General features: G+C 42.8%; 1 protein-coding gene across 1 annotated transcript in view; it reads right to left on the bottom strand.

The window, feature by feature from the left end:
• TAC1 (tachykinin precursor 1) overlaps nt 1–26,469 on the bottom strand; it is a 40,585-nt gene that overhangs the window by 13,757 nt on the left and 359 nt on the right. Inside the window, exons 2-3 of the mRNA XM_083189476.1 lie at nt 26,157–26,415; nt 1,587–1,680 (exon numbers count right to left, since the gene is read on the bottom strand). Of these exons, the coding sequence (XP_083045602.1) occupies nt 1,587–1,680; nt 26,157–26,267 (205 nt within the window). The 5' untranslated portion in view covers nt 26,268–26,415. The remainder of the gene's footprint in view (nt 1–1,586; nt 1,681–26,156; nt 26,416–26,469) is intronic.

A 26,469-nucleotide genomic window follows, 5' to 3' on the forward strand; every position in this document is an offset into this window, starting at 1 on the left:
ACTAATGACATCACTGAGAATGTAACTTACACATTCGCTAGCAACCAGTGACATCACTGGGAATGCAGACCTTCCACTCACAAGAAAGCAGTGACATCAATGAGAATATAACTTATGCATTTACTAGGAGCCAGTTACACCACTGGGAATGTAGCCCTTATATCTACAGAAAACCGGCCTGCTGCTGTGCATAGAGAGGCATCCTGGAAGGAGGGAACACCTCCCAGTGGGACGACCTTGAGTGACTGGCAGGTCGGTCTTCCAATAGGAAGCCAGTGCAGTCTCACAGACTTTTACCTGGGTGGCAGGCCTGCAGCTCATAGGTAATAACCGCCACAGTGAAGCCAGTGCAGTCTCACAGACTTTTACCTGGGCGGCAGGCCTGCAGCCCATAGGTAATAACCGCCACTGCTTGACATCACTGATTATGTAGCCCATTTATTCTCTAGAAACCTGTGACATCACTAATAATGCAGCCTATTTATTCAAGAGGTATTAGCATTAATTGGCCACCTGTTTACAACTCATAATTAAATATTAACACCTACTATATAAGAAAGAATACCCTTACAAAAGCACTAGAGGAAATTATAACTATTTTGTAACTGGAGATAATACACAGTCATTGCACCTGGTACAGGAGAGATAGTAAATGTAACCTAACTAAACATTAATCTATCTAGGCCTCCTGAATATGATATCAATTATAATCTTCAGAGGAGGGGCAGCAGCACAGTGCAAATTTCAAATAGCAGAGCCACACCCAGGGCCGCAGACAGGGGGGTGCCCTGGGTACAGCTGTCCTGGGCCCCGTGCTCTTGAGGGGCCCAGGCAGCTGCCCACAGACCCCCGCACCCAGCCACCCCCACCCAGCACCGGCGGGCAGGCACGCACAATACACAGTGCAGCCTGCAGAGCCCTGAGCCCAGGACACAGAATGGCTCGGCGCTCTGCAGGCTGCACTGTGCAGTGTGCGCGCCGGACCTGACTGTCACTGAGGACACTGAAGGAGCCGGAGGACGATGCGCCGTGGGTGATGGGAAGTAATGGGGAGGGGGTTGGGGAGGCGGGGTGCTGTCGTGCGGGGGGGCTGGGCAGAGGTATGGCGCTGTGCCGCTGGGGGCCCGGACTGTAGGGGCGGCCCTGGCCACACCCACTACTAGTGTGTCAGTTTGCAATGGCAGTTGGGGCAGTAGGTGTAGCTTCCCTATTTAATTTTTAACTGTGCTGCAGCCCCGCCTCTGGAGCACCATTGATCATGATAATTAAAAAATAAGCTAATTAATCCCACATGTAGATATAAATGATATAACATAAATAACACCACTGCCAAGATTTACCACTGTTGCACTTTCCCATTAGACCGTAAAAGTGGTCTAGTGGTGGCCCTGGCCACACCCACTACCAGTGTGTCAGTTTGCAATAGCAGTTGGGGCAGTAGGTGTGGCTTCCCTATTTGAATTTTTAACTGTGCTGCAGCCCCGCTTCTGGAGCACCATTGATCATGATAATTAAAAAATAAGCTAATTAATCCCACATTTAGCTATAAATGATATAACATAAATAACACCACTGCCAAGACTTACCACTGTTGCGCTTTCCCATTAGACCGTAAAACTGATTAGGCTTGGGTTTCCTTGCAATTCTCTGTAGGAAATTTTCAAATACTGGCAGTTCCTCCTAAAATTGAGCAGACACATATGGTCAGTACATCAGACAGATACAGTATAACCTTCAACTGTATTTTGTTTGGTTGGACTATCTTTTGCTTCACAGGTTCTCAAAGTCGGTCCTTGGGACCTCACACTGTGCTTGTTTTGCAGGTCTCCTCTCAAAGGACCTTATTCAGGTCGGTCCGCAGCGGCCGTTCGTTCGCAACGAGGACCGATGTTGTGTCACTGCAAGCCTTGAGAGTCAACCAATCCCGTAAGGCCGGGATTGGTTGACTCGCAAGGGTGCAAATTCGCATCCGAGCGAATCAACCAGAGTGACCCCCCAAATCACAAGTGAAAGAGTTAGCTCCACCTGTGGATTTTTCAATATGTGTTAATGAGTAACGAATGCACATGAAAAACGTGAACTGTGTGGGGTCCTGAGGACCGAATTTGAAAACCGCTGTTCTACCGGATGCAAATGAAACTGGTAAAAATATTGCATTTTGAGCTAGTGACATAACTGAAACACAAATACATTCAGAAGGCACCAATTATAGTATCACTATTAGCAACAGTCACATAGATAGTTAATATACTGATGGATGAATGGTCTCTCGGTTTGCTCTGACTAAATGGGCTCCTTAGTGTTTCCTACTGAGAGCTTTATATGTATATTTTATATATATGTTAGAGTGTAACACTGTATACAATTACAAATAATTGCCTTGAAATTTAATTTACAGTTACAGTTTCCCACATTACTTACATTAAATGCATTACATGGACATTCGGTGACTTACAAGTACATAGATGTGTGATAATAAGTACAAAGTGTACAATAGCAGGGTATAAATTACACACAGTAACGAAGCAATATGAGGACAGGAAGGTTCTGACCCCACCATTACTGTAAGAACGAGTTGCATTGTCCGGAAATCATTCGGAATAAGACCTAAAGTGCCATTGATTACAGATGGGTGAAATTAAAATAAAATTTGCTGCTTCCCCTATTTACAGTAGCTGAAAACTTTGCGCGTTTCGCCAGCAAAATTTGTTCTTTTGAATGGTAAAAAGTAAAAAGTACAGATGGAGCGCCTCCCGGCCAGCCTGAGGAATCGCCAGATCCCCTGAGCTAGGGATGGCCATCGTTGCAATTGCCATCGATGGTTTCCATCGATGGCAATTCTGCAACTGGCCATCGATAGTGCTAAACTATGCATTGGCTGACCATCGATTTTAACATGTCGATGGTCAGCCATTGTGTTTGGCCTGTGGGCAAATCAACATACAGGGACGGAGCTTCATGGGTGTTGGGGGTGGAGCTATGCTGTGTCCCAGCACTTTGACAAAAAAAAAAAAAGCAAAAAATTGTTTTGCTGTTCCATCGATGGAGGGAAACTATCTGGTTTCCCCCCATCGATGGCAAAAGTATTCTACATCGGCCATGAACAATCAACGATTTCGAATCATCGATGGTCGATGGCCATCCCTACCCTGAGCTGGTGCAGGCTGGCGGTCAGGCGCTCCATTTGACGGGGACACGAGAGCGTCTCACATGCTCGCGCATTCCCTTCATCACAGTGAGACAGGCAGGGTTAGTGGGGGCTGCGGACGGCAACGGGGGAGCAGTGGGGAGCCAGCGGAGGTGGGTCCTGACAGAACAGAGCACGTGGGCGTCTTGGGTATGCCCCCTTCTGGCGGATGGCGCACAGCGGCAATTGGCGAATCTATCACCTTCATCTGTAGAACCGAAATATTTGTCACTGCTGTTAATCTATAAATGAGTGTATCATTAGGTCGACACATATTAGGTTGACATGCATTGGGTCGACCACAGAAGGTCGACATGGGTTAGGTCGAACCATGACATGTGCCGACAGGAGGTACTTCATGATCTACCATCCACCAAGGCGTAGAGGTAGAATAGAATAGTGTAGTGATTCTATTGACTGGCAGTGACTTCCTATAGAAAGTCTGACCTGCCAGTCACCACGCCGTCCCATTGGGAAGTGTTCCCTCCCTCCGGGAGGCCTCCGGGACACGGGGACCATGATACCCCTTCTATGGGCTGTTGCTGAAGCAGCCCATAGAAGCTTGCCACATGCGCAGTACAGAGGTTTGTGCGCATGTGCCAGTCCCTATGCCAGTCATCATAGCACAGGCACCGGGAATGCTGCGGGGACCAGGAGGAGTGGCCGCAGCGGCAGGAGGCTGCCTGCATCAAGGTACCCCAGCGGCAACTGCGGCCAGTGGATGCCCCTTCTCACCCCAAAAGGTGTGAGCCGCCACTGACTTTGATTGGTGGAATACACCAGCCAACCATTAATCAGCATGCTAACACCCACTCACTGGGGCAGATGAATTTTCGTGCCCATAACGTTTTAGAAATAATGGTTCTCGCTTGTCCTGCATAATGAGGAGAAGTGGGCACCCATTACAGCCTGATGTATAAAGCCCCCCCACCCCCCTTGCCGATAATGAGAGCTGCTATGTTCTACCTTCATGGCTCTCCTTATCGGTGACTCCACAGCCCTGCGCATACGCTTGTAGCAATCAGCTCCCTCTCTCCCCTGGCCGGCTCTCTGGGCATGCGTGAGATCTCCCTATTATCGCAAGATCTCCAGCACAGTCCAGAACCCAGAAGCAGCGCCAGCGTTGTCCCTGCAGTGGGGATAGGACAATGCTAGCCCAGGGCTGGTGAAGCTGCCGGCATCGCACCCGGCCGCTAATTACTGGGTGGGAAATGCAGGGGATAGCCCCACCATGTACACATGGAGGGGCTCCATGTGTACATCTGCCCCACTGTCTGGCTGCAGGCTGGGAGTCAGGTAGAGAATGCTGCAGTTAGATTGGTGAAAAACTCATGAGCCGTACACCGGAAGTTGCCACAGAAGTACACGGAGCAGAAGCTGCGATCACACTGAAGCCACACAAAGGAGAAGAAGCTGATAACCCAAAAATATAAAGTAAGAGACAGATAGGGGGGCCTCCCAGCACGGGTCATTGCTGTTACAATTCTGCATAACTGCAAACTCATGAAGTTTGGCATCTGTCACTACATTACGGCAAATTACTGTAACTTAGTAAAGATTATCCAAATTTGTTTGCATGGTCACCGTAACCAACACAAAAGAGTGTAAACATTTTTTTTTTTGGTATTGCATATTTTAGTTATTTTATTTTAACTTTTTTAACTTGTGTTTGTTCTTTCTTCATTTTATCTTAGCATTTGTATTTAACTCTTACAAATTCTAAATTCTGTACACCATATAGGCGCAGGTAACAATCTATCCCCTAATCTACTTTTATTTTAATTGTAACTGCTGCCATGACGAGTATAACCCACACAACTAGGAACAAATTAAGTGACATCTTCTCTGTTAACAGCTGCCACCGGGAACCAGCGATGAAGATGAACATTTTTGTGAACACTTTTTAAAATTAGAAAAAATCTGTGTACAAGAGAACAAACAATGGTGGGAGGTTAGTACCCTAGAAGCGTACATTAAAACAGGACCTGATTCCAAGAGGTCTAAGTTTAAATAAGAACCCAACCTTTTTTTCCTTAAATGGAATGAAGCTCTGTAGAATTGCTCAAAAAAATCAATTGAATTAATTATAGAAGTTAGAAAAGCCTCTCTTCTTAAAATACATCAAAATTTAAAAAGTTTTGAAAAAAAGTGTGAAACTTTAAATCATATGACAGAATATAAAAATCTTATGGAGACTAATGTAAAAAACAAAAAACAACAACAAAAAAATTACATGGGGATTTAGGGGAAAAAAACTATTTCCCAAAATAGAAAGTAGAGAAAATGAAAATTTACAGTATACGAATAGACCAGATGGAAATAGGGTCCCCTCCTACGGGGAAACATACTGTATAGAAAACAACAACCTTTCAAAAAAGATGTATGACAGATTCAAAATAAAAGAGGCTTTAACAAACCATTAATTGAAAGAAATCCTATAGAAATCAGAGAGACACGTAAATATAGACCCTACAACTCAAGGAAGTTTGAACAAAGAAAAGACAACTGAGAATCCTTAAAAAAAAGGTATGGAAGCAACAAATATTTTGGTAAATTCGGAACACACGCAATTAATGCAAATAATAGAACAGAAGAAACAGATCAATGTGAAAGGAAAAAGACCTCAAAGAAAAAGAACCCTAGAGACTGATAACGAAAATGATGAATATGAGACCGATTTTTTAGAAGACCTCTGGGAAGAAGATGACCCACCAGACACACAAAGATATGTGAGAAAGTTATGCATAAATACATTTTTCAACAGATACACAACAAGAATAAATAGAACCAACAAATGAATATAAACATACACAATTCAAGCCAAAATCAATATTCTACCCAGCCCATGTAAAGGGAGCACACATTGAGACCTTCCAACGTTTGGTGGAGGAAGACATCAGAAATCTGCCGGAGAAGGAAAAAATTAAATACAACTTAACAAAAGGGGAAAAAGAGGCATCAAAACAACTAAAAGAAGACAAGTCACAAATTATAAAACCAGCCGATAAGGGTGGAGGACTGGTGATAATGGATATACTGTAGAACAATATCAGGCTGAATCTGAAAAACTCCTTCAAGAAAAAGAACCCTATGAAACAAACCCAACAGAGAAATATCAACGTGAACTTTTGTCAATACTAGAAGGAAAAGAACTAGGAAGGAATTCGGCTGCCTCTTCCATAAAAACCTGAAGGTTCCTACGTTCTACCATTTGCCAAAACTCCATAAGGACGAAAAAAAATATTCCAGGCCGCCCAATAGAGTCAGGGGTGGACTCAATTTAATCAAATCTGTCCAAATATATTGATTCCTTTTTGCAAGACCTAGTTTCAATACAAAAGAGTTACGTGAAAGATACTATGCACATTTTACAGTATATTGAGAACATTGAATGGACGGATACACTGATTATGTTTACTATTGACATAAAGTCACTGTCCATTTTGGGGCCAAATACCGGGATCCCGCTGATCCCGATACGTGATTGGCCACCCTATTTAGCACTTTAACATGTGCCGATTGGATGAGCTGTGGTAATATACTCTATGAATATCACCATACCTTCTAACTGTCCTGATTACAGTGGGACAATTCTGCTTATTGCAGATTGTCCCGCTGCCCCTCCCGCAGGTAGCAATGTCCAGCAGGGGAGAGAGGGCAAGTTGGGGGAATTTAGAATAGGAAGGGAGCCATGGGCTGCCCAGGGAGTGCTAGACACCCCCCCCCATCCACGCAAAATTATGCAAACAGGGGCTTCAGCACTCAGCCATGCCCCCCCTACATGAGGTGATTGGCCCCCTCCCTGTGTGGCCTCACTCCTTGTTGGCATGACAAGTTACACTCTCGCACTTACGAAGTTGGGAGGTATGGTATCGCTCATAAAGAGTAACACTGGGGGAGCTTTATATAAGTTTGGAAAGAGATAAATTGAAGAGTCAGTTCCAAACTGTCATTTTTCAAACACAGCCTATAACATGACAGAAGCTGATACTTTTGGTACTTTAAGTCTGATAAATCTCCCTCTCTGTCATCATCATTTGTAATCTATAATTGTAGCTACTTGGACAACTTTTAAAGGCAGTGGGACTGCACGGTGGAAGGTCTGCATAATTATGATATTAATATATTGGCATTAATAGGAAATATACACCTGGCGATATCAAAAACATCACTGGCCAATCAGAGGCAGCAATTAACAGACAAGTGCGTGAAACAAGTGTACACATTATGTGCTATGGTAAAGTAAAAGTGGAACTTATTAGAGGTGGGAAGAAGGACACCTATCAGCCAGTGAGGCAGAGATCACAGTGGAATATGTTTTCAATAAGTCATGATGCATGTACAGGTATGTCATGCCATGGTAGCACCCTACCTCTGGTAATGGCCATGGTACTAATAAATACATATTTGAATTTTATTCTCCACTAACCCATAATTAAATGTTCTTCTGATAAAACAACAAAGTAATTTAGGTACTTGTGTAGTTTCAAGGCGGCAGCTATGTTTCAGAATCGGCGTTGTGTTCCTGTAACCAGTGTAGTCAGTCAGAAGTAGCGTGCTGTGTTCCCGCGACCAGCATAGTCAGCGTAAACAGTACATAGTTAGCGTAGTGTCCCTGTCAGAATCGGCGTAGTGTTCCCGCGACTAGCGTAGTCATCGTAGTTAGTCAGAAGTAGCGTCCCTGTCGAAAAAAGCGTCTTCTTCTAGCGTAGTCATCAAAGTTAGTCAGAAGTAGCGTCCCTGTCAAAAAAAGCGTCTTGTTCTAGCGTAGTCATCGTAGTTAGTCAGCCGCTTAGCGTATGCAGTGTAGTGTTCCTGCAGACAGCGTAGTGTAGTCAGTCAGCTGGTAGATTGAGCGTTACACAGTTAGCGTAGTTAATCAGCTGTAATATTCTGTAAGAGTCAGACCAGCTGTTAGATTCTGTGAGAGTCAGACCCATTTCAGTCATGGCTGCTGAAAAGCTCACTCTTTTCAACCTGCCGCAAACGGAGGAAGAGTCGGTGGCTTTTCTACAAAGCCACAAATTTCTGCCTGATACCCAGACCAACCCCAATGGCCACCCTATGAGGCTAAATGTCAGGGAGCACTGCCACATCCGCAGTTGCGAAAAGAAGGTCAGCGTCAGGGCTGCGCAATGGTTCAGAGGGTGCCAGCTGACCTTTGTCACCCTGATCCGATTCATGTTCAGTTGGGCAGAGGAGCTGACCAGCATCCGCTTCTGTAAGCGACATCTGTCCATCTCGCAGAAGACCACCGTCCTCTACAAAAATTTGATGAGGGAGGCCTGCACCGTCGACCTCATGTCGAAGCCTCACCGACTGTTGGTGGCCCAGGCAAGCTTATTCGTCTAAAGAAAGAGTCATGTTGATCATATGCTTCCCCAACAATGGCTCTTTCGAGGCATTTCTAGGGAGACCGGAGAGTGCTTCGTCACAGCCGTCAAAAGACGTGATGCCAGCATCCTGATGGCCGCCACCGAGGGGCACGTCGAACCGGGGACGACAATCTTCTCGGATTGCTGGCGTCCCTACAAGACGGAGCAGCTGGAGCTAGCAGGGTATCACCAGGCTCGGCTGAACCATCGGTACAACTTTGTGGATCCGGAGACTGGGGTTCACACCCAGAACATCGAGTGGCTTTGGGGATCCTGCAAGTGGCGCAATAAATGCCAAAGATGCCCGAAGCGTGGCGAGTGCACGCGGATTACTTCACATGTATTCCGCGGCCCCTCGCCACACTTCGGGCTCGCCACACTTTATTAATTCAACTACACGCCGTCGTGGAAAGTGGGGGTATGAAAAGGTCGGGGCTCTCTGCACTCGCCACGCTTCGGGCTGGCTTGGATGGTGGAATAAACAAGGTCGACAGCTGTTACGTGGCCAAGTGTCATTGTCGACAGGTTTAATAGTGTTTTGCATGCTGCACCCCTATGTACCCCTATACCCAACTAAATTTAGACTCTAGTGTAATACACTGCCACCAATCGCCTAATGTAATACACTGCCACCAATCACCTAGTGTAATACACAACTACCAATCCTCTAGTGTAATACACTGCCACCAATCACCTAGTGTAATACACTGCCACCAATCACCTAGTGTAATACACTACTACCAATCATCTAGTGTAATACACTGCCACCAATAACCTAGTGTAATACACTGCCACCAATCACCTAGTGTAATACACTACTACCAATCCTCTAGTGTAATACACTGCCACCAATCACCTAGTGTAATACACTGCCACCAATCACCTAGTGTAATACACTACTACCAATCCTCTAGTGTAATACACTGCCACCAATCACCTAGTGTAATACACTGTCACCAATCTTCTAGTGTAATACACTGTCACCAATCACCTAGTGTGATACACTGCCACCGATCTCCTAGTGTAGTGCACTGCCACCAATCAACTAGGGCCTTATTCTAGTTCACTCTTTCTGACAAAATCCTTCTTAGATGGACAAAACCATGTACACTGCAGGGGGGCAGATGTAAAATGTACAGAGAGAATTTGATTTGGGTGGGGTGTTACTTCAAAGTGAGATCAATATTGCAGTGTAAAAATAAAGCAGTCAGTATTTACCCTGCACAGAAACAAAATAACTCACCCAAATCTAATTCTCTCTGCACATTTTACATCTGCCCCCTGCAGTGCACATGGTTGTGTCCATCTTAGAATAATTTTGTCAGAAAGAGTGAACTAGAATAAGGCCCCTAGTGTAGTGCATTGCCTCCGATATCTAGTGTAATACACTACCACCAATCACCTAGTCTAATACACTGCTACACTTTTGCAGTGGTTCTCAACCTGGGAACTCAGGGCACCACACAGGTCCTATTTTCCAGGTCACCTGGCAGGTACTTTGTGTATCACCAACTGTCACATTTTAAAAATTCACAGCTGACCTCAAAAAATGTGACCTGTCTGGGGTCTTAATGACCAAGTTTGAGAACCTGTGCCCTCTAATACACTGCAACCAGTCACCTAGCGCAATAACTCTCCAATCACTTAGTGTAGTGTACTACACTGACACCAATCTTCTTATATAATATACTGACAGTTATCCCCTAGTGCAGTGATTTTCAACTTTTTAAAACTTGCACGCCCAAAAATACTTTAAAGTTCCCAAAGCACACCATCAGTCCCCCACAGGAAAAAACATATTGGCCACAACAGTAAGTATAGTATAGTATAGTATAGTATAGTAAAATAAATAAAAAAAAAGCATACACATACAGTGCACAAACATTTACCACCACAGTAGAAACAAACACACACACATTGGCCTCCACAGGAAAAAAAAAAAAAATAGTTACATTGCTCCCAATTTAAATCATATTGCTCCCCACATAAAATTACATTGCTCCCCACAGTGAAAAATACAATAACAAATATTGTCAAAAAAGTCAGCTGTCCTCAGTGACAAGGGCGTAACTACCATAGGTGCAGGGGGTGCAGCTGCTATGGGGCCCAGAGCTGAGAGGGGCCCACTTTGCCTGTCAAAGTATCATGTGCTGTATACATTTTTCAGCATTAGGAGATACATAGGGGCCCTTACAAACTTTTGCTATGGGGCCCACATGAATCTAGTTACGCCACTGCTCAGTGACATGGGTTGCTCTCACTTCGCACATGCGCAGACTCCCAAACATTGGAACGGGGCTGAATTAGCCCCCTTATTGTAATACTCTGCCACCAATCCCCCTAGCTAGCGCAAAGCACCGCCTCTGATTACCTAGTTGAATACTCTTCCGGCGATGTCCTAGAGCAATACATTGCCTTTCATCAGTTTGTGTACAGAAACCCACTGAAAGTGACAACTACCTCACAATTGGATATATGTATATATTTATATTCTTCTAACCCACATTCCAACTTTAGAACCATTTTTTTTTGTTATTTCACTGTAAAAATTAAAACATTCATTTTTCCTTCCTCATTTCTCCCTTTAAATGATAGAACTCTGTTCATTCAGATGTATCCTGCTAATGATTTAAGTCCCTTACTGCAAGCATAAGAGCAATTCTTTCATACAAATCACCCTTCACTGCCTAATCTGTACAGGATTCATTAAGTCAAATTAAATTCAGAACTGAAATGAGTCCTGAAGGTAATTTTTTATTTAAAAGGAACCCCATGTACACAATTTAAAACAGGTCAAACATGCTGCTATGAATCAGTAATGCTATTACGTGCATATTACATAAAGGCAAAACAAGCAATTGATTATTTTTCAGATCAGTCTCTGCCACATAACAAACATACGAACAATACAAAATATAATCTTCTAAACATTTTCATAATAAAAAAAAAGCAACATCAATAAAAAAACATAGCATGGATTATATAGAACATTGAGTTAATATAACAAATTTTGAAAACATATTTTCAATTCGTATACGTTTTGTTTCTTCAAAACCAATGACATACTGTATATCGATGAGCTGTTTAAGGACCAACGTCAATATTGTGTCAAAGTAATTGATCTAGTCTCTCATTGGTGTATTTGAGCAATGATTTAAAGGTCTCTTGACATTAGTAACCGTTTTAAGATAATTGCAAAAATCTATCCAAGGTGACTTTCCGAAATCGGTAAAACGTTGGGTTTCATTCTCGGGCTGATGCTATATATCACTGGGTAAAAGCCCAGACCATTTACGCAGGAGGAATATAATTGAGTCACATTGATTTCTTAAAGTAATTAGAAAGAAAGAAAACTTTGGCAGCAGTGTCTACAGTAGTTAGCATGTAAAAGTAGCTGAGATATCATGGCAACCTCGGTGCTTAGAGCTGTCATTTAAATCCCAAGGGGAAGAACGCCAAACTGCATCTTGCACTAGATATATTTCATTAATCACAAAGGACTTACAACCTACAACAGAAATGATGACAGATGTATTTTTACATTCATAAGGTACGGCACATGGTATTTTTCTTATCAGAGGATGCTTTGAAGGAAAATAATATAATATATTCCCAACTATAATTGTATATAATTAGACATAATGCAGCTTGTAGATAGTCATTAGTTTCAATATCAGATACAGTATATTTAAGCATGTGGGGGAAAAATTATACTGTAACAGAATATAAATGGTCATTATTTAATAATGGTTATTATATTTGTGCATAATTCTTTTAGCGTTGAAACAGAGGCCGCACGGAGTGGGTGTGGGGGATGCAAGGGATAATTGGCTGACCCTAAAGAAATGTGTTGTGGTACAGTAGCTCTCTGTACAGAAGGGGTGGCCAAACCGGTCCTCGAGATCTACCAACAGTTCGAGTTTTCCAGAACACCTGTGGATCTGTAAAATGTGTCGGTTAGGAATGACTGCATCTGTGCACCAGCTAGGGGGTCTGGAAAATGTAACAGTTAGTAATGACTACACCTGTGCACTAGCTAGGTAGTCTGGAACATTTGGCAGTTATAGATGACTACAGCTGTGCACCAGCTAGGGAGTCTGGGAAATGTGACAGTTAGTATTGACTACAGCTGTGCCCCAGCTAGGACTGCACCTGTGCACCAGTTAGGTTGTCTGGAAAATGTGCCAGTAATGACTGCAGCTGTGCACCAGCTACAGGGTCTGGAAAATGTGGCAGTTAGTAATGACTACACCTGTGCCCCAGCTAGGTGGTCTGGGAAATGTGGCAGTTAGTAATCACTACACCTGTGCACCAGCTAGGAGGTCTGGAAAATGTGGCAGTTAGTAATGACTGCACCTGTGCACCAGCTAGGAGGTCTCTAAAATGTGAACTGTTGGTACAGTAGGTCTCGAGGACAAGTTTGGACAGCCATGTTCTCCAGTATTGTTAAACTGGGACCCCACACAGTTCATGTTATCCAGGTCACATGTTGAATTTTTGGGGAACGCAGTTATAGGGGACCATGCTTAGGAGTGTGGCCAGCCTCTAGATGCGATGTGGCCAGCCAAGACAGAGTATTATTATTCTAGAACTTGATCCCTATAGGAAGAGGTTGACCCGCAGACAGCAGGGCCCATCAGGGATTCCCCTGGTATTCCTGTGGGCCAGTCCAACCCTACTCTACAGTAATAGGAAAGACAGTTTGTGATGGTTGAAGCCAAGCAATGCCGCAAATCCCCATGGAGCGCTATGAAACACCATCATTTTTTTGCTGTATTGAAATGTATTCAAATAAAGTCTTAAAATCTGATTAAATTTTGCTAATAATTTTGTATATTTATAGTTTAAATTATACATAATTTAGTTACACTTGCTGCTCCACAATCATTTTAAATTAAGTAGGTCGGACTCACCGGGAATAAAGTAGCTCACTTTAATTACAAGATAAATATTTTCCCTCAAATGCAACCTGTTCCCGAAACAAGGCTAGTACTTTACCTCTCTCCAAGGCTTAGTACATCTCCCCCACAGTGTGAAAGCAAACAAGATGCCCTCCGACAGCTCAGAGGGGAGCTAGGGGGTCATGGGACCCTGGCGCTGGCTCAGGGCCGGTGCAAGGCACCAGAGCGCCTCAGGCAAGTCGGGGTGGGGGCGGCCCGGTGTCTGCCGCCCGGGTACCTGTCCTGCGGCGCTGTAAAGCTGGCGGCGGCGGCAGCGGGAGGTCCCTGCAGTCAATAAGAAATAACGAGCGCTATCCGTCGGGCTATTCGGAAGCGCTTCTGTTTTGGAAACACTGGCCACACGGCGCACGCTGATTGGCTGAATCTCAGCCAATCAGCGTGCGGCCAGTGTTTCCAAAACAGAAGCGCTTCCGCATAGCCCGGCGGATAGCGCTCGTTATTTCTTATTGACTGCAGGGACCCCCCGCTGCCGCTGCCACCAGCTTTTACGCACATATACGCCGCAGGACAGGTACCCGGGCGGCAAGGGGGGGCGAAATACCGCCCTCCAGTGGCCGGCGCCCTAGGCAAATGCCTAGATTTGCCTAGTGGTGGCGCCGGCCCTGCGCTGTCTCCTTGGTTGGGGGGGCACTAAGGGGCAAACTAAACGCGACTTTAAGGATTTCTTTCCCTACTGTGCATGAAGGCATGCTTAGGATGAGGGGGGGGGGGGTAAAGTAGCGATGCCCTGGAGTGGTCCAGCCAGACAAGCCCAAGGGGGCCCCGCACCCAGACAATTACCCCAAGAAAACTGACTATTGTCTGGGTGCGGGGCCCCCTTGGGCTTGTCTGGCTGGACCACTCCAGGGCATCGCTACTTTATACATAGACTCACATAAACATATCCTCATTTTTCTATGTATGTCTTTTTTATATGTATTTTTTCACATATTTTTTTCACAATTTTTTCTTTTACTTTTGACACACCCTTTATCACCATTAGTTGCTTACACAATACACTACATTCTATGACACTTTACACTCTATTACACTTCACAGCTATATTGTATTTATGTGATGCCCTAGGGTGGTTTTGCTGGACTGTTTTGGGGGTGCCCCGCACCCCAGACATGAACCCCATAGTGCTAGGGACCTGCTTTAAAGAGGCGACCTTAACATGGTGGACAGGTACATAGCTTTGGCCGAATGTATGCTAAAAATCTCATAAATTAATTATAAAAGGAATATATGTTAGCACTTGTTCTCACCTCTCCTGTCAGGGGCATGCTATCAAGTAACAGATCAATAGGACAGTAGGGTCTGTGCACTTTTTATAATTCAGCAAGTTCCCTACAAAAAGATATCCTGGTATGCTGAAAAACACGACGGCGCACTATAATGAACCTCGACAGCAACACAAATAGCTCAATATAACCCATTGAGTACCAAATGAATTTGTCAAAAGAGGTGTGAAAACATTTGTATTCATCATATGGACCTGTAAAGTTTACCTTATATAGAACAGCATTTTTTTAATTTGAATTTATATATCAAATGTGAGCAACGCTGGGATTTTTAGCAGATATTTTGCACATCGCCCACAGAGACGTTGGCACTCAAAGGGTCAAACAAGTAAATCAACTACATTTGTCCACTCCTCCCGACTGTCCATCAATCAAAGATTTACATTGACCAAGATCAAGGAACAGCCAGGTGTAATGGACAAGAAGGAGAATAAATGAAGAGCAGGATATTCAGTGTGTTTTAGTGTGTAGACTCCCCACCGTCACAGAAGTCTCAGGAGTTATTATTATTATTATTATAATTTTATTTATAAGGCGCCACAAGTGTTTCGCAGCGCCGTACAAAGGAACAATACAGGGAGACAAAACTTGGCATAACATTGAATAAATAGCAAAAATACAGTACAAATAAACAGCACCACAGTTCAATACACATTACAGCTTAAATGTAAGTAGTGAGGACCCAATCAACATACAACTAGAGGCTTGAGGCCAATGATGGAGATGAGTATGAAGATGGTCACTGAGTGTTGGATTAAAGGAGAGCTGTGAGTGAAATGTGAAGAGAAGTGGGCTTTGACAACAGGAGGGAAGAGGGCCCTACTCGGAGGAGCTTACAATCTAGTAGGAAGGGGAGACAGACAGATTACAAGAGGTGCAAGCGAGGGGGTGGTGGTTAGATAGCAGGATGTAAGCAGGCAAGGGGTCGGAGAACCAGCTGGTTTATGCAGTGGAAGGGTACGCTTTGATGAATAGGTGAGTTTTCAGTGCACGTTTGAAGCTTTGCAAGGTCGGGGAGAGTCTAATGGAGCGAGGGAGTGCGTTCCACTGAAGGGGTGCAGCACGGGCAAAGTCCTGGACTCTAGCATGGGAAGCAGTGATCAGGGTGGAGGAGAGACGACAGTCGTCAGCTGACCGTAGAGGGCGGGAGGGTGTATGAACGGAGATGAGGTTAGAGATATATGGAGCAATGGAATTAGAGATGGCCCTGTATGTGAGTGTGAGGTGTTTGAAGAGGATTCTGTAGGGGAATGGAAGCCAGTGCAGATTTTGTTGAGTTACAGAAGCACTCAAACCGTGCATCAAAGGTGAATTATTCAAGGCAGAAAATCAAAGCGTGAAACGCATAAAGCGGGGTTATCTAACATGTGGCCCTACAGCTGCTATGGACTACACATCCAAGCATGCCCTGCCCAAGGTTTAGCATGTCCTTATAACTAAACTGTGACAGGGCATGCTGAGATGTGTAGTGCTACAGCAGCAGCTGCTGGATCAAATATTGAATACCATGGTGGCAAACTCATCGTTCGGAATGTAGCTATGAGCATCGTTTCATCTTCAATGGAACTCCCATCTCAGTAAATAAACCCCATTGTGTATAATTCATATCACTATGTGAATACAGTACGATGCACAAGCAGACTCCTCTGATTAAAATGATAAGCGGCATTCCTATATTATTTGTGTGACCACAGTTGTATCTGCATACAAAATGCAGTGTTACACTGTTCGCTCACAGAATGTACTGTAGGCGTGCCGCACAGGAGCTGTGACACAAGGTGTGGCCATGAGTAATCTATACGTGTTCCTTTGGTGCACATCATGGACAGGGGGTGTGACTTCAGACAGAGTGGGGCTTCACATCTGAACCCCCATTTTCCGGGAGATGCAACCATGTGGTTGCGGTGTCAGTTCCTACACTGTGACAGGAGCCAGTTGCTGTCCCTGAGCAGGAGATGGCATTTTGGTGACACCTAACAAAGTACTTTTGCGGTCTGTTTGCATTGTTTTGTTAATAAGATGCATTTTAATTAATTAAGTTGCAAAAGACACTCAGCACTACTTAGTCATGAAATGGCGTATCATGACTAGAAGGGCTGTTTTACATGCAAGGAGGCTGTAAGGAGAGAATATTCTTTCTACTTCGTCTCTCTAAACCTGAGTTCAATCTGAATGGCGAGTTAGATGGTACCTTCCAAAGCATTTGGAAGATGATACAGATTCAGTAGACCAACCAAGAAACTCTTTACAGTGCTGCTCAGCAGTCTTCTACCCTTGCTTCAAGAGAGACGTACAGACTTCTGTGGCGGTGGATCAAAGGAACATGGCTTTGGACTCCATCCAAAACAAAAATTTCAGGTGTTAGGACAACACAACACTTGTTTTCACCGACGCCAATAGTGTTCATTCTAGCACCCGCTATATTTGAAAACCCATGCAGTTCCTTTTCCATACAGTGTGGTCTGTATATCAGCACTGACATGCAAACCAGACCTGTGCTAGAAACACCACAGCAGACAGCGACACCCCAGGCAGGGAAGAGGAACTGCATGGGTTTTCAAATATGGCGGGTGCTAGAATGAACACTAACCAAGCTGTATTCATTCAAGCAATAGATACTTTTTACAGTATATCTGAGTATTGCAGAGTGGAAATGATGAAAAGAACATCTAAGCAGATAGACAAATGAAGATGCACCTGCAATAGAATTGAGACAGGTAGCGTTCAACAGCTGGCAGACATTTAAAGAGAAGTGATGAATCCGACTATGGTTTAGGACAGGCAGCCAGAAAAAGCAATGCCTGGGGCAGGAATTCATTTAACATGCAGAGGTTAGGGCAGGTAGCGAGCAAGAGCAATGTCTGGGGCAGGAATCCATTCAACATGCCGAGGTCAGGGCAGGTAGCGAGCAAGAGCAAGCTCCAGAAAACTGACTAGGGCAGAAGATGGAGGTAGAGTATAATCCATAAATCAATCTAGCTCACAGCAAGTAAGGAGCAACAGAAACACAAGTACAGCATCCTTGATCAGAACAATCAACTGCACAGGTCCTATAGAGATGGAGTCTTAAAAAGTTTGAATACCAGATTGAGGTGAGATTTGGAGAACCACCTTGCTTATTCCTGCCCCCGCATACAGTACAGAAACTATACCATTGTACACTGAAGGCTTCACCAAGGCTCTACTGTGATCCCAAAAACAGAGTAATTATCTAATGCCAAAAGCCACTACAATGAAGGAGATAACAGGGCTGTTTAAAGGAGATCTCCCTATTTGCTGTACATGGGAATGGCAGGATTGAAAAACTGGACAAGCCCTTTAAACGAGACATGAGCGAGTTCTGTTTAACTCAGATTTAGGGTGGGATGTACTAAAGGGAAAATGCGGTAAAACCCCCATGTTTTACTGCATTTTCCTATGTATTAAAACCCCGCCGCCATGTTACCACATTGTAGGGTATCACCACCTTTGGGTGGCGATACCCTATAGAAGCCTACAGGCTTCTATCACCGCCCAACGCCAGCCCGACGCCTCCACCGACCCCCCTCTCCCCCTCCCCTCGGTTTACCTTAGTCCAGGTCCTCCTGGACCCGAAAGGTAAGCCCTTTCTCCCCTAGTAACACATCCGGACATCTTTCCGGCTGCAGGGGGGAGGAGGAGGCGCCGTGGACAGCCTGCTTAGCTGTCCCCGGCGTGAGGGGAGAGGCAGGCGGCAGGGATATGACAGAGACCCCCGCACACCACAGTACAGGTATCGCGGGGGGTCTCCATCACCGTGATGTCAGCCGCATATGTTAGTACATATCTGCTGCCATTGCGGCGGGCAGGCAGCTATGGGCGGTGATGTATTTTAATACATCCCGCCCTTACTTGGTTCTTATTGCCAAATTACCACCATTTATTTTTTTGCCAATTCGCTATCAGTTGTCCCGTGTTTTGGATAGCCAATAAGATCCCTCTTTGAGATCCGAGTAAATCAGAGTAAAACCGAACCTGCTCATATCTACTCTCAGAGTCCTAAAAACGAACTGTATGGCTGCTCGGAAACTATATTGGCCATGGAGCTCAGAAATGTGGACAGTCCATGTGTGTCTAAGTTCATATGGAGAAGACTGCAAAAAAAAAAAAATGATGCAAAGAAAAGCACAGCCAGGTCTGGTACGTCTTCAGGAACGAATGAAGATGTATTAGTTGATTAGGGAGAGGCAAGTCAGATGTACTGAAGGCACTGATCTGTTGGCAGCCTCTTCAAGAACAATTCATCTTGATCTATGACCCCCGGTACCCAATATGGTTCCCACTCTAATACATCAGTAAAACTGCATTTATGGAAATGACTAGATGCATCAAAGGCAAGCTGTGTAAATTCAATGTCCCCAAGCAGCAATTCTGCACATAAGGAACTGAGCATTTTACGGACAAGTAGCTTATTATAATGATCTGTATATCGTTTGTATTGCAGTTGTTGCATGTAATGAATGACTATGCCATGCGATATTAGATATACACATTCTGTTCTATCAACCGTTTCTGTCTTTCATTAAAGCATATTGTATTAATGGCTCCAGTTGATGCCAGTACGGTCTATTTCTGCCAAAAAAAACAGACGCTCTCATCACAGATGTATTGTTGAAAGATATATAATGGTTAAAAACATGTATTTGATAGTTATTTTGTATGAAGAAAACTTTTGCGGAAAAGTCTTTACAAACCGCAATCGCAAAAAGCTGTCCTTTAAGAAATGGGAGTCCTTCTTCACACGAGCAGAATTAAACGCGTATTACACTGGGGGTGCGGTGGGTGGGGGGGGGGATCTGATTGGATCCCTTTCCGATTGATCCAATCAAGAGAAGAGAAGAAAAAAAAAGTGCTCTGATAGGCAGTCTATGTTCTGGAAGGTAACACAATTCAGTACTTGGTACATAGGAAGTGTAGCCAGAATTACAAATGCTGTTTTTTCAAAATTTTGGAATTGCTGAGGGTTATGGTGCCCCACACGTTGAGAGAAAAAAAAGATGCAGGTGCAATATTATAAAGATTACAAATTAGAATTGTAATAAATTTAGCAAAAAAAAATGCAATGGATTTGGATTATAGGTTTACACACCACATTTATTTATTAACAGTTTCTTATATAGCGCACACATATTCCGCAGCGCTTTACAGAGAACATTTGAACATTCACATCAGTCCCTGCCCACAGACATTCTAGGGTTAATTAGTAGCCAATTAGCCTACGAGTATATCTTTGGATTGTGGGAGGAAACCGGAGTACCCGGAGGAAACCCACGCAAGTACAGGGAGAAGATACAAACTCCGCACAGTTAGAGCAATGGCGGGAATCAAACCCATGACCTCAGCGCTGTGAGGTAGTAATGCTAACCACTACACCATCCGTACTGCCCCACCACATCCAGGTAACCTCATCAGGTTAGTCCATAACATTCTAAGAGTTCAAGTCTAGGGCATAAGACTCCACCAAAACCAGTCCAGTTAAATGAGTATACCCCAGTTGTAGGGATTGCAGCAGATAAATCCAATATCTGACTCGATCCTCTATTTTCATCCCTCTCCATCATCCCCCAGGGCACATTGGCCAGTTGGCAGTTGTGCATGTGCTTTGGTTGCCGGGTAATTAAAATCGGGAGGCAGTTTGATAGCATTATACGTTACATATTACATATTGCTTCCAGGTCTTTCCCAGGGTGAGCTTCAATAAAAACAGATCAGCTCTCATAGAAGTCTGTCTACTGGCAAGATCGTTTTAATAATTGTGTGTAAAGGTATTCATTTTAACATTGAGAATTTGGTTGTAAATATCTATCAAATCCACATTAATGGGGTATTTAACCCTTTACAGGGGATTTCTGTGAAGTATTTAGCATTAGGCTGCTGTTAAAAAGCCAGCACACATATAATTATTCAGAAACTGTAGTTCACAGGTTCTCAAACTCAGTCCTCAGGACCTCACGCAGTGCATTTTTTGCAGGTCTCACAGCATCACAAGAGAAATAATAAACTCCACATGTTAATCTTTTAAAATGTATCCATGAGTAATGAATGCACCTGATGGGTGACCTGGAAAATGTGAACTGTGTGGGGTCCTGAGGACTGAGTTTAAGAACCCCTGCTGTAGTTTATATATACATTTATGAAAAACCATTGTGACACTTTCTAAGAAAGTTAGGCAACATGTTAAATTGTATTTATTTGTAAAAGGTCCTCTATACCCTAGTCCTCTCTATATTCCTCTACACCCTAGTCCTCTTAATAGTCCTCTACAGGCTAGTCTGTTAAATAGTCCCCTACCCCCTAGTCCTCTAAATAGTCATCCACCCCCTAGTCCTCTAAATAGTCCTCTACACCCTAGTCCTCTAATTAGTTCTCTATACCACAATGCTCTAGTTAGTCCTCTACACCCTAGTCCTCTAAATAGTTCTCTACACCCTAGTCCTCCAAATACTGTAGTCCTCTAGATATTAGTCGTCCAAATAGTCCTCTGTATCCTAGTCCTCTAAATAGTCCTCTCCACCCCAGTCATCTAAATAGTCATCTACACCCTAGTCCTCTAAAGTCTACAGATGGAGCCACAGCCATTCATAGAATTGCCAGTCGCAAGCCTCTGCCAGCTGCCAGAAGAGGGCAGGTGCGCATGAGACGCTCGTGCACCCCGTTCAGACGGAGCTCCCTGCCACTTTCCATTACCTCCCTGCCGGTCCCCGTCAGTCCCTGACGCCTCCCCACACCCCCTCTATCCCTGCCCGTTTCCCTGAAGTGGAGACAGGCAGGGTTTCCACTCCCTTCCGTCGAGTGACTGGGACACACGTGCGTGTGAGACGCGCATGGGTTTCAAGTCAGATGCAGTGCCTCTCTGCCAGCAGGGGCATTCTGGCGAGCGCTGCAGCTGCATGAGAGGCGCTCCATCTGTAGTCCTCTATATCACAGGTTCTCAAAGTTGGTCCTCAGGACCCCCCACAGTTTTGCAGGTCTCCTCACAGCACCTGTGGATCTTTTAAAATAGGTCAGTGAGTAATGAGTGCAACTGTTGGGTGACTTGGAAAACGTGAACTGAGTTTGAGAACCACTGCTCTAACTAGTCCTCTACACCCTAGTCCTCTAAATAGTCATCTACATCCTATTCATCTGCATAGCCCTCTACACCCTAGTTCAGGGGTAGCCAACTCCAGTCCTCGAGAGCTACCAACAGTTCACGTCTTCCAGCTCACCTCACAGGTACACAGGTGCACTCATTAATGACTAACACATTTTAATAGATCCGCAGGTGGAGCTAAATACTTCACTTGTCTTGTGAATCTGTGTGGAGACATGGAAAACGTTAACTGTTGGTAGCTCTCGAGGACTGGAGTTGGCTACCAATACCATAGTCCTTTAAATAGTCATCTAAATAGTTCCCTACCCACTAGACATACATTGTCTCATTAGGGATCTTACTCAAAAAATTGTATTTAAATCGACAAAAATGCTCAGTAACATCTTACATTCCTCAGGAGCACATTACACACTCTGCTATGTATTAGAAATAATGGATGCCAGCACAGAGTGATATTTTTTTTCTCTGGGGATCCTGGCTGTGGCTAATCTGTTAAATGAATGAAGCTTTTAATGGCATAGGAAGGATAATTTAGCACCGTGCACAAATGGACAGCAAATTCCACTTTACTAAGGGACAGGCTAACGGAAAACAGGATGAAGTGTTCTTGCTTTTAATCATATTGGGTTTCTGCAACTACAGTAAACTGCAAAGAAGAAAATCCAGCTGCATTATTAACTACAGTAATAACAGAGTTTAGGAGACTGACCAGTAAAATCATTCCGGAATCAGGATGCACAGTAATGTTGAATCGCTACAGCCTATGAAAGATTTATTAACTCTTAACACTGTTTAAACATTTAAATAAATCAAGTCTACGTGGAAGAATGATATGTCCAAATCACAGTTTTACAGACAGAAAAAACTTTGTATTTGTTAAAACAGAGTCATTAACTACAACCCCCCCCCCCCTGTAATTGAACAATTTAAATTAACTCTTTGAGTGCCAAGTGAATTTGTCAAAACAATTTTATTCTACATAATGACCTGTAATATTGACCTTATCTAGGAAATAGGATCTTTTTTACACAACATTTTTTTTATTTGCGTTTATATAACAAATGTGAGCAATGCTGGCATTTTTTGGCAGATGTATTTTTGTTTGTTTATTTATTTATTTATTTATTACTTATTTATTTCATTAATTGCTTACTTGAAATTAGGAAAATTGCAAAGTATATCTTAACCCATATTTTAATCATAATGTAAGAAATAATGTATAACCAAACTTGGAGATTACATGTATGAATCTGGAGTTCCGTTATAAATAAGCAGAACACACAGTGATTGGTGTAATTAATTAAGTAAATAAGTAACTTATGCTGATTTGCTCACTGAAGTCTTTCTTAATATACATTCTGTAAATCCAGTTATTTGTTTGTAGGACGAAGGATTTGATTAGTTTATACAAAATTACATCTCATTTAGGTTAACCTATAACTTCAAACTGAATTAACATATTAGCACTCATTAAATTCCGATTAGCAATTCACTGGGGGATTTAGCAAACTGCCCGGGTCATGAATATTTTACAGGTTACAGGTGCATCTACTTAAATCCGGATGGTGCAAACAGTCAAAGCAACATCCGTCAAATCTTCTCTTGACCACCACTTAAAATTAAAATATTCCTTTTGCCATTCAGGAAAGTGATTGGTTGCAGTAATAAACCCTATTAAATAAATTGCTTTACGCAAATGGGTGAAAATGGATTAACAATACAGCAACCAACATCCAACAAGAGATTTAGTAATGGAAGTTGGGATGGGATATAATAATGGATTTTTCTTACGATGGTGACTTGGTCTCTGTTCATTTTGCATTAAGAGGCAATGAGCTTAATGGGTCAATGAAATATTTATGTTTTTAAGCTATATGAACTTTTTTTTTTTTTGCATATGTATTCATTATCAACACATTTGGCCAATTTCAGAAAGGAATTACAATATTAATGCGGAAAAAGAATTCAATTCCAATCTCCCCGACTGTAGGGTGACTCTTATGCTCCTTTACTGAGCCGTGATGAATAATATTAGATGGGCATCTTGATTAAATTGCTCCTTTTTGAATATAATCCACTTGAACACCAGTCCTGCAGGATTACCACAGTAAATGATATTACATTTTATGAGATCTGATAGTATTTCTCATTTTACATTTTTTTAACTTTAAAAGACGACATTGATATCTCTAATTAGGCTTCCCGTACCATTTCCTTCAACCCGGGACACTTACGGATTACACAGGATCTGTGGCTGATTAAAACCTGGTGAGATGCAGGCTTGAAGTCAGCTAGGAACATAACCTGTTTAACCCTTAAACGTTAAAATATCCTCAAACTATCCGCTTAGAACGCCGGCATTGCTCACGGCGACTGTTCTTTTAGTATAAACAAATACACATACAGCCGAGTCAATTCATTGAAGTTTAGTTATATATTGGACCCAATAAAAGAACGGTCAATGTGAACGGCGCTGGCATTTTTAGCGGATATTTCGAGGATGTCTCACAGGAACTTTGGCTCTTAAAGGGTTTAGTAAAGAGGAATGTTTGGCAGTTTTCACACTTATTTTGAGTTTGACAGAGTGCCAAGGGAATCTAAAGTGCCAAGGGAACACTACTAAAGTAGTAGCATAGCACAAATTTCTCTGTATGTAAAACTCTGCATGTGTGTGTGTGTGTGTGTGTGTGTGTGTGTGTGTGTGTCATATTAAGCAAGCTATACACTCGGAACCCTAACATGTAAGTCTAATAAGTTATAAAACAGTGTAATTACAGTTTATTAACATGACTTTATTTTTGCCATCTTCCACTTACAGTAAGTTCCCAATGCAGCAACCGCAGCTACGGTAAGTACAGTAACTGTAAAAAAATAAGTGATTTCCGAAACACAAGTGGAAATGCAGACTATTGTGTGCAGGTAAAAGGGTCACATTGGGAGGTATTGGTGAGATCTTGGTGTATTGTGTTCAGTGACAGAGTAAACCTCTCTGAAAATGCACTTGTTAATGAATGCGGGGCAATCAGCTAGAAGTGGACTCTATTGAATGACACAGGAAACAGCGCTGTTTACTGGCAAAGCGATCCTCATCAATCATTTAAAGCCGAACATATATACTCTGTGATTCAAGTTGTGGGATTGAATACAGGTTGTTTATAACAGCCCTGCACTAACATCAATGCATATATAATATGTGTGTGTACATATATATATATATATATATATACACACACACACACACACACACACACACATATATATATATATATATATATATATATATATATATATATATATATATATATATATATATATATATATATATATAGTTCGGTCTCAAAATTCTATGGAATTCTATGGAAATTCATGTTTTCCAGATTATCCAGGTGTTTTAATTGACTAACACTAGAGATCTACAGTTGGCCCTCATTTTTACCGAGGGCATCCAGATACAACGTGCTGTTAGTGTTCCATGAAAACCGATTTCGAGAAACACTGATTTAGAGTGTAAGCTCTTTGCAACTGGAGTCACAAACTTAAATGTGTTTTCCCTACTGCATTTTGTATTATGTCTTCTTCCTTTTTATTGCAAGGAGCTGCACTTTATATGTAGTAACCTACTGTATATATAACTTTATATATTTTATATACAGTAGTAACCTACTGTATATAAAATATATAAAGTTATACATAGATATAAAAGAACAGTAAGTCTGGAATCACCTTGTACAGTAACTTTATTCCAATCGTTAGTTGGCTGTTGCAAATACACTTAGGATATATAATATATACTAATGAATCTGTTTTTTGTTAACATTATCCATCCACTTTAAATGATTAATTACATATCAAAGGTTTATTATTATATGATGTATACTTCTATACTGAGATTACGCCTCTTGCTGCTCCAGTTGTCATATAATATATGGACAATTGTATTGTACACAGTGTGAGGGTTCCACTGCTGTGACTTGCCCTATCTCGCAGCATGGAAAATAATGACTATTTACAGTAAGTAAGGAAATCGCAGCATCACCTATTACTGCTTGGGCTGTAACAAGCTCTGCAGGGTACCAGAACACATACAGTTCTTGTGTATAAATTATTAGTACTGACTTTTATGGTTAAAGAAAAGCATTCATCTAAATGACAAAGGGGATAAAAGTGTTAGCGCAGCACCGTTGCAAACTTTTCAAAGCAAGACAAATAAAACACTGGTTCAAGGATTAAGGCTCTTACCTGGATTTGGTCACTGTACGGCCAATCGGTGTCATCGTTAAGTCCCATTTCTGCCGCAAACACCTGCGCAGACACCAGCAATATTACGGCGATAGCTACAATGGTTTTCATTGTCTTCCGAAAAGAACCTGTCAGACAGCAGTAAAAGATTGTCTCGCACTGTCTCTGTGACAAGGTGGAAGGGTGATACCTTAGTGCTGGAACTGAAAAGCACTGGTGATGTCTTTAGCACAGCCCTACGTTAATGTCAGGGATGTACCTGCAACAGAAGACAAGAAGTGTCAATTAGCTAGAACAGTAATACACTGAAAAG

The sequence above is a fragment of the Crinia signifera genome, chromosome 5 (genome assembly GCF_055691185.1).
Source record: "Crinia signifera chromosome 5, ASM5569118v1, whole genome shotgun sequence".
NCBI classification, from domain to species: Eukaryota; Metazoa; Chordata; class Amphibia; order Anura; family Myobatrachidae; genus Crinia; species Crinia signifera.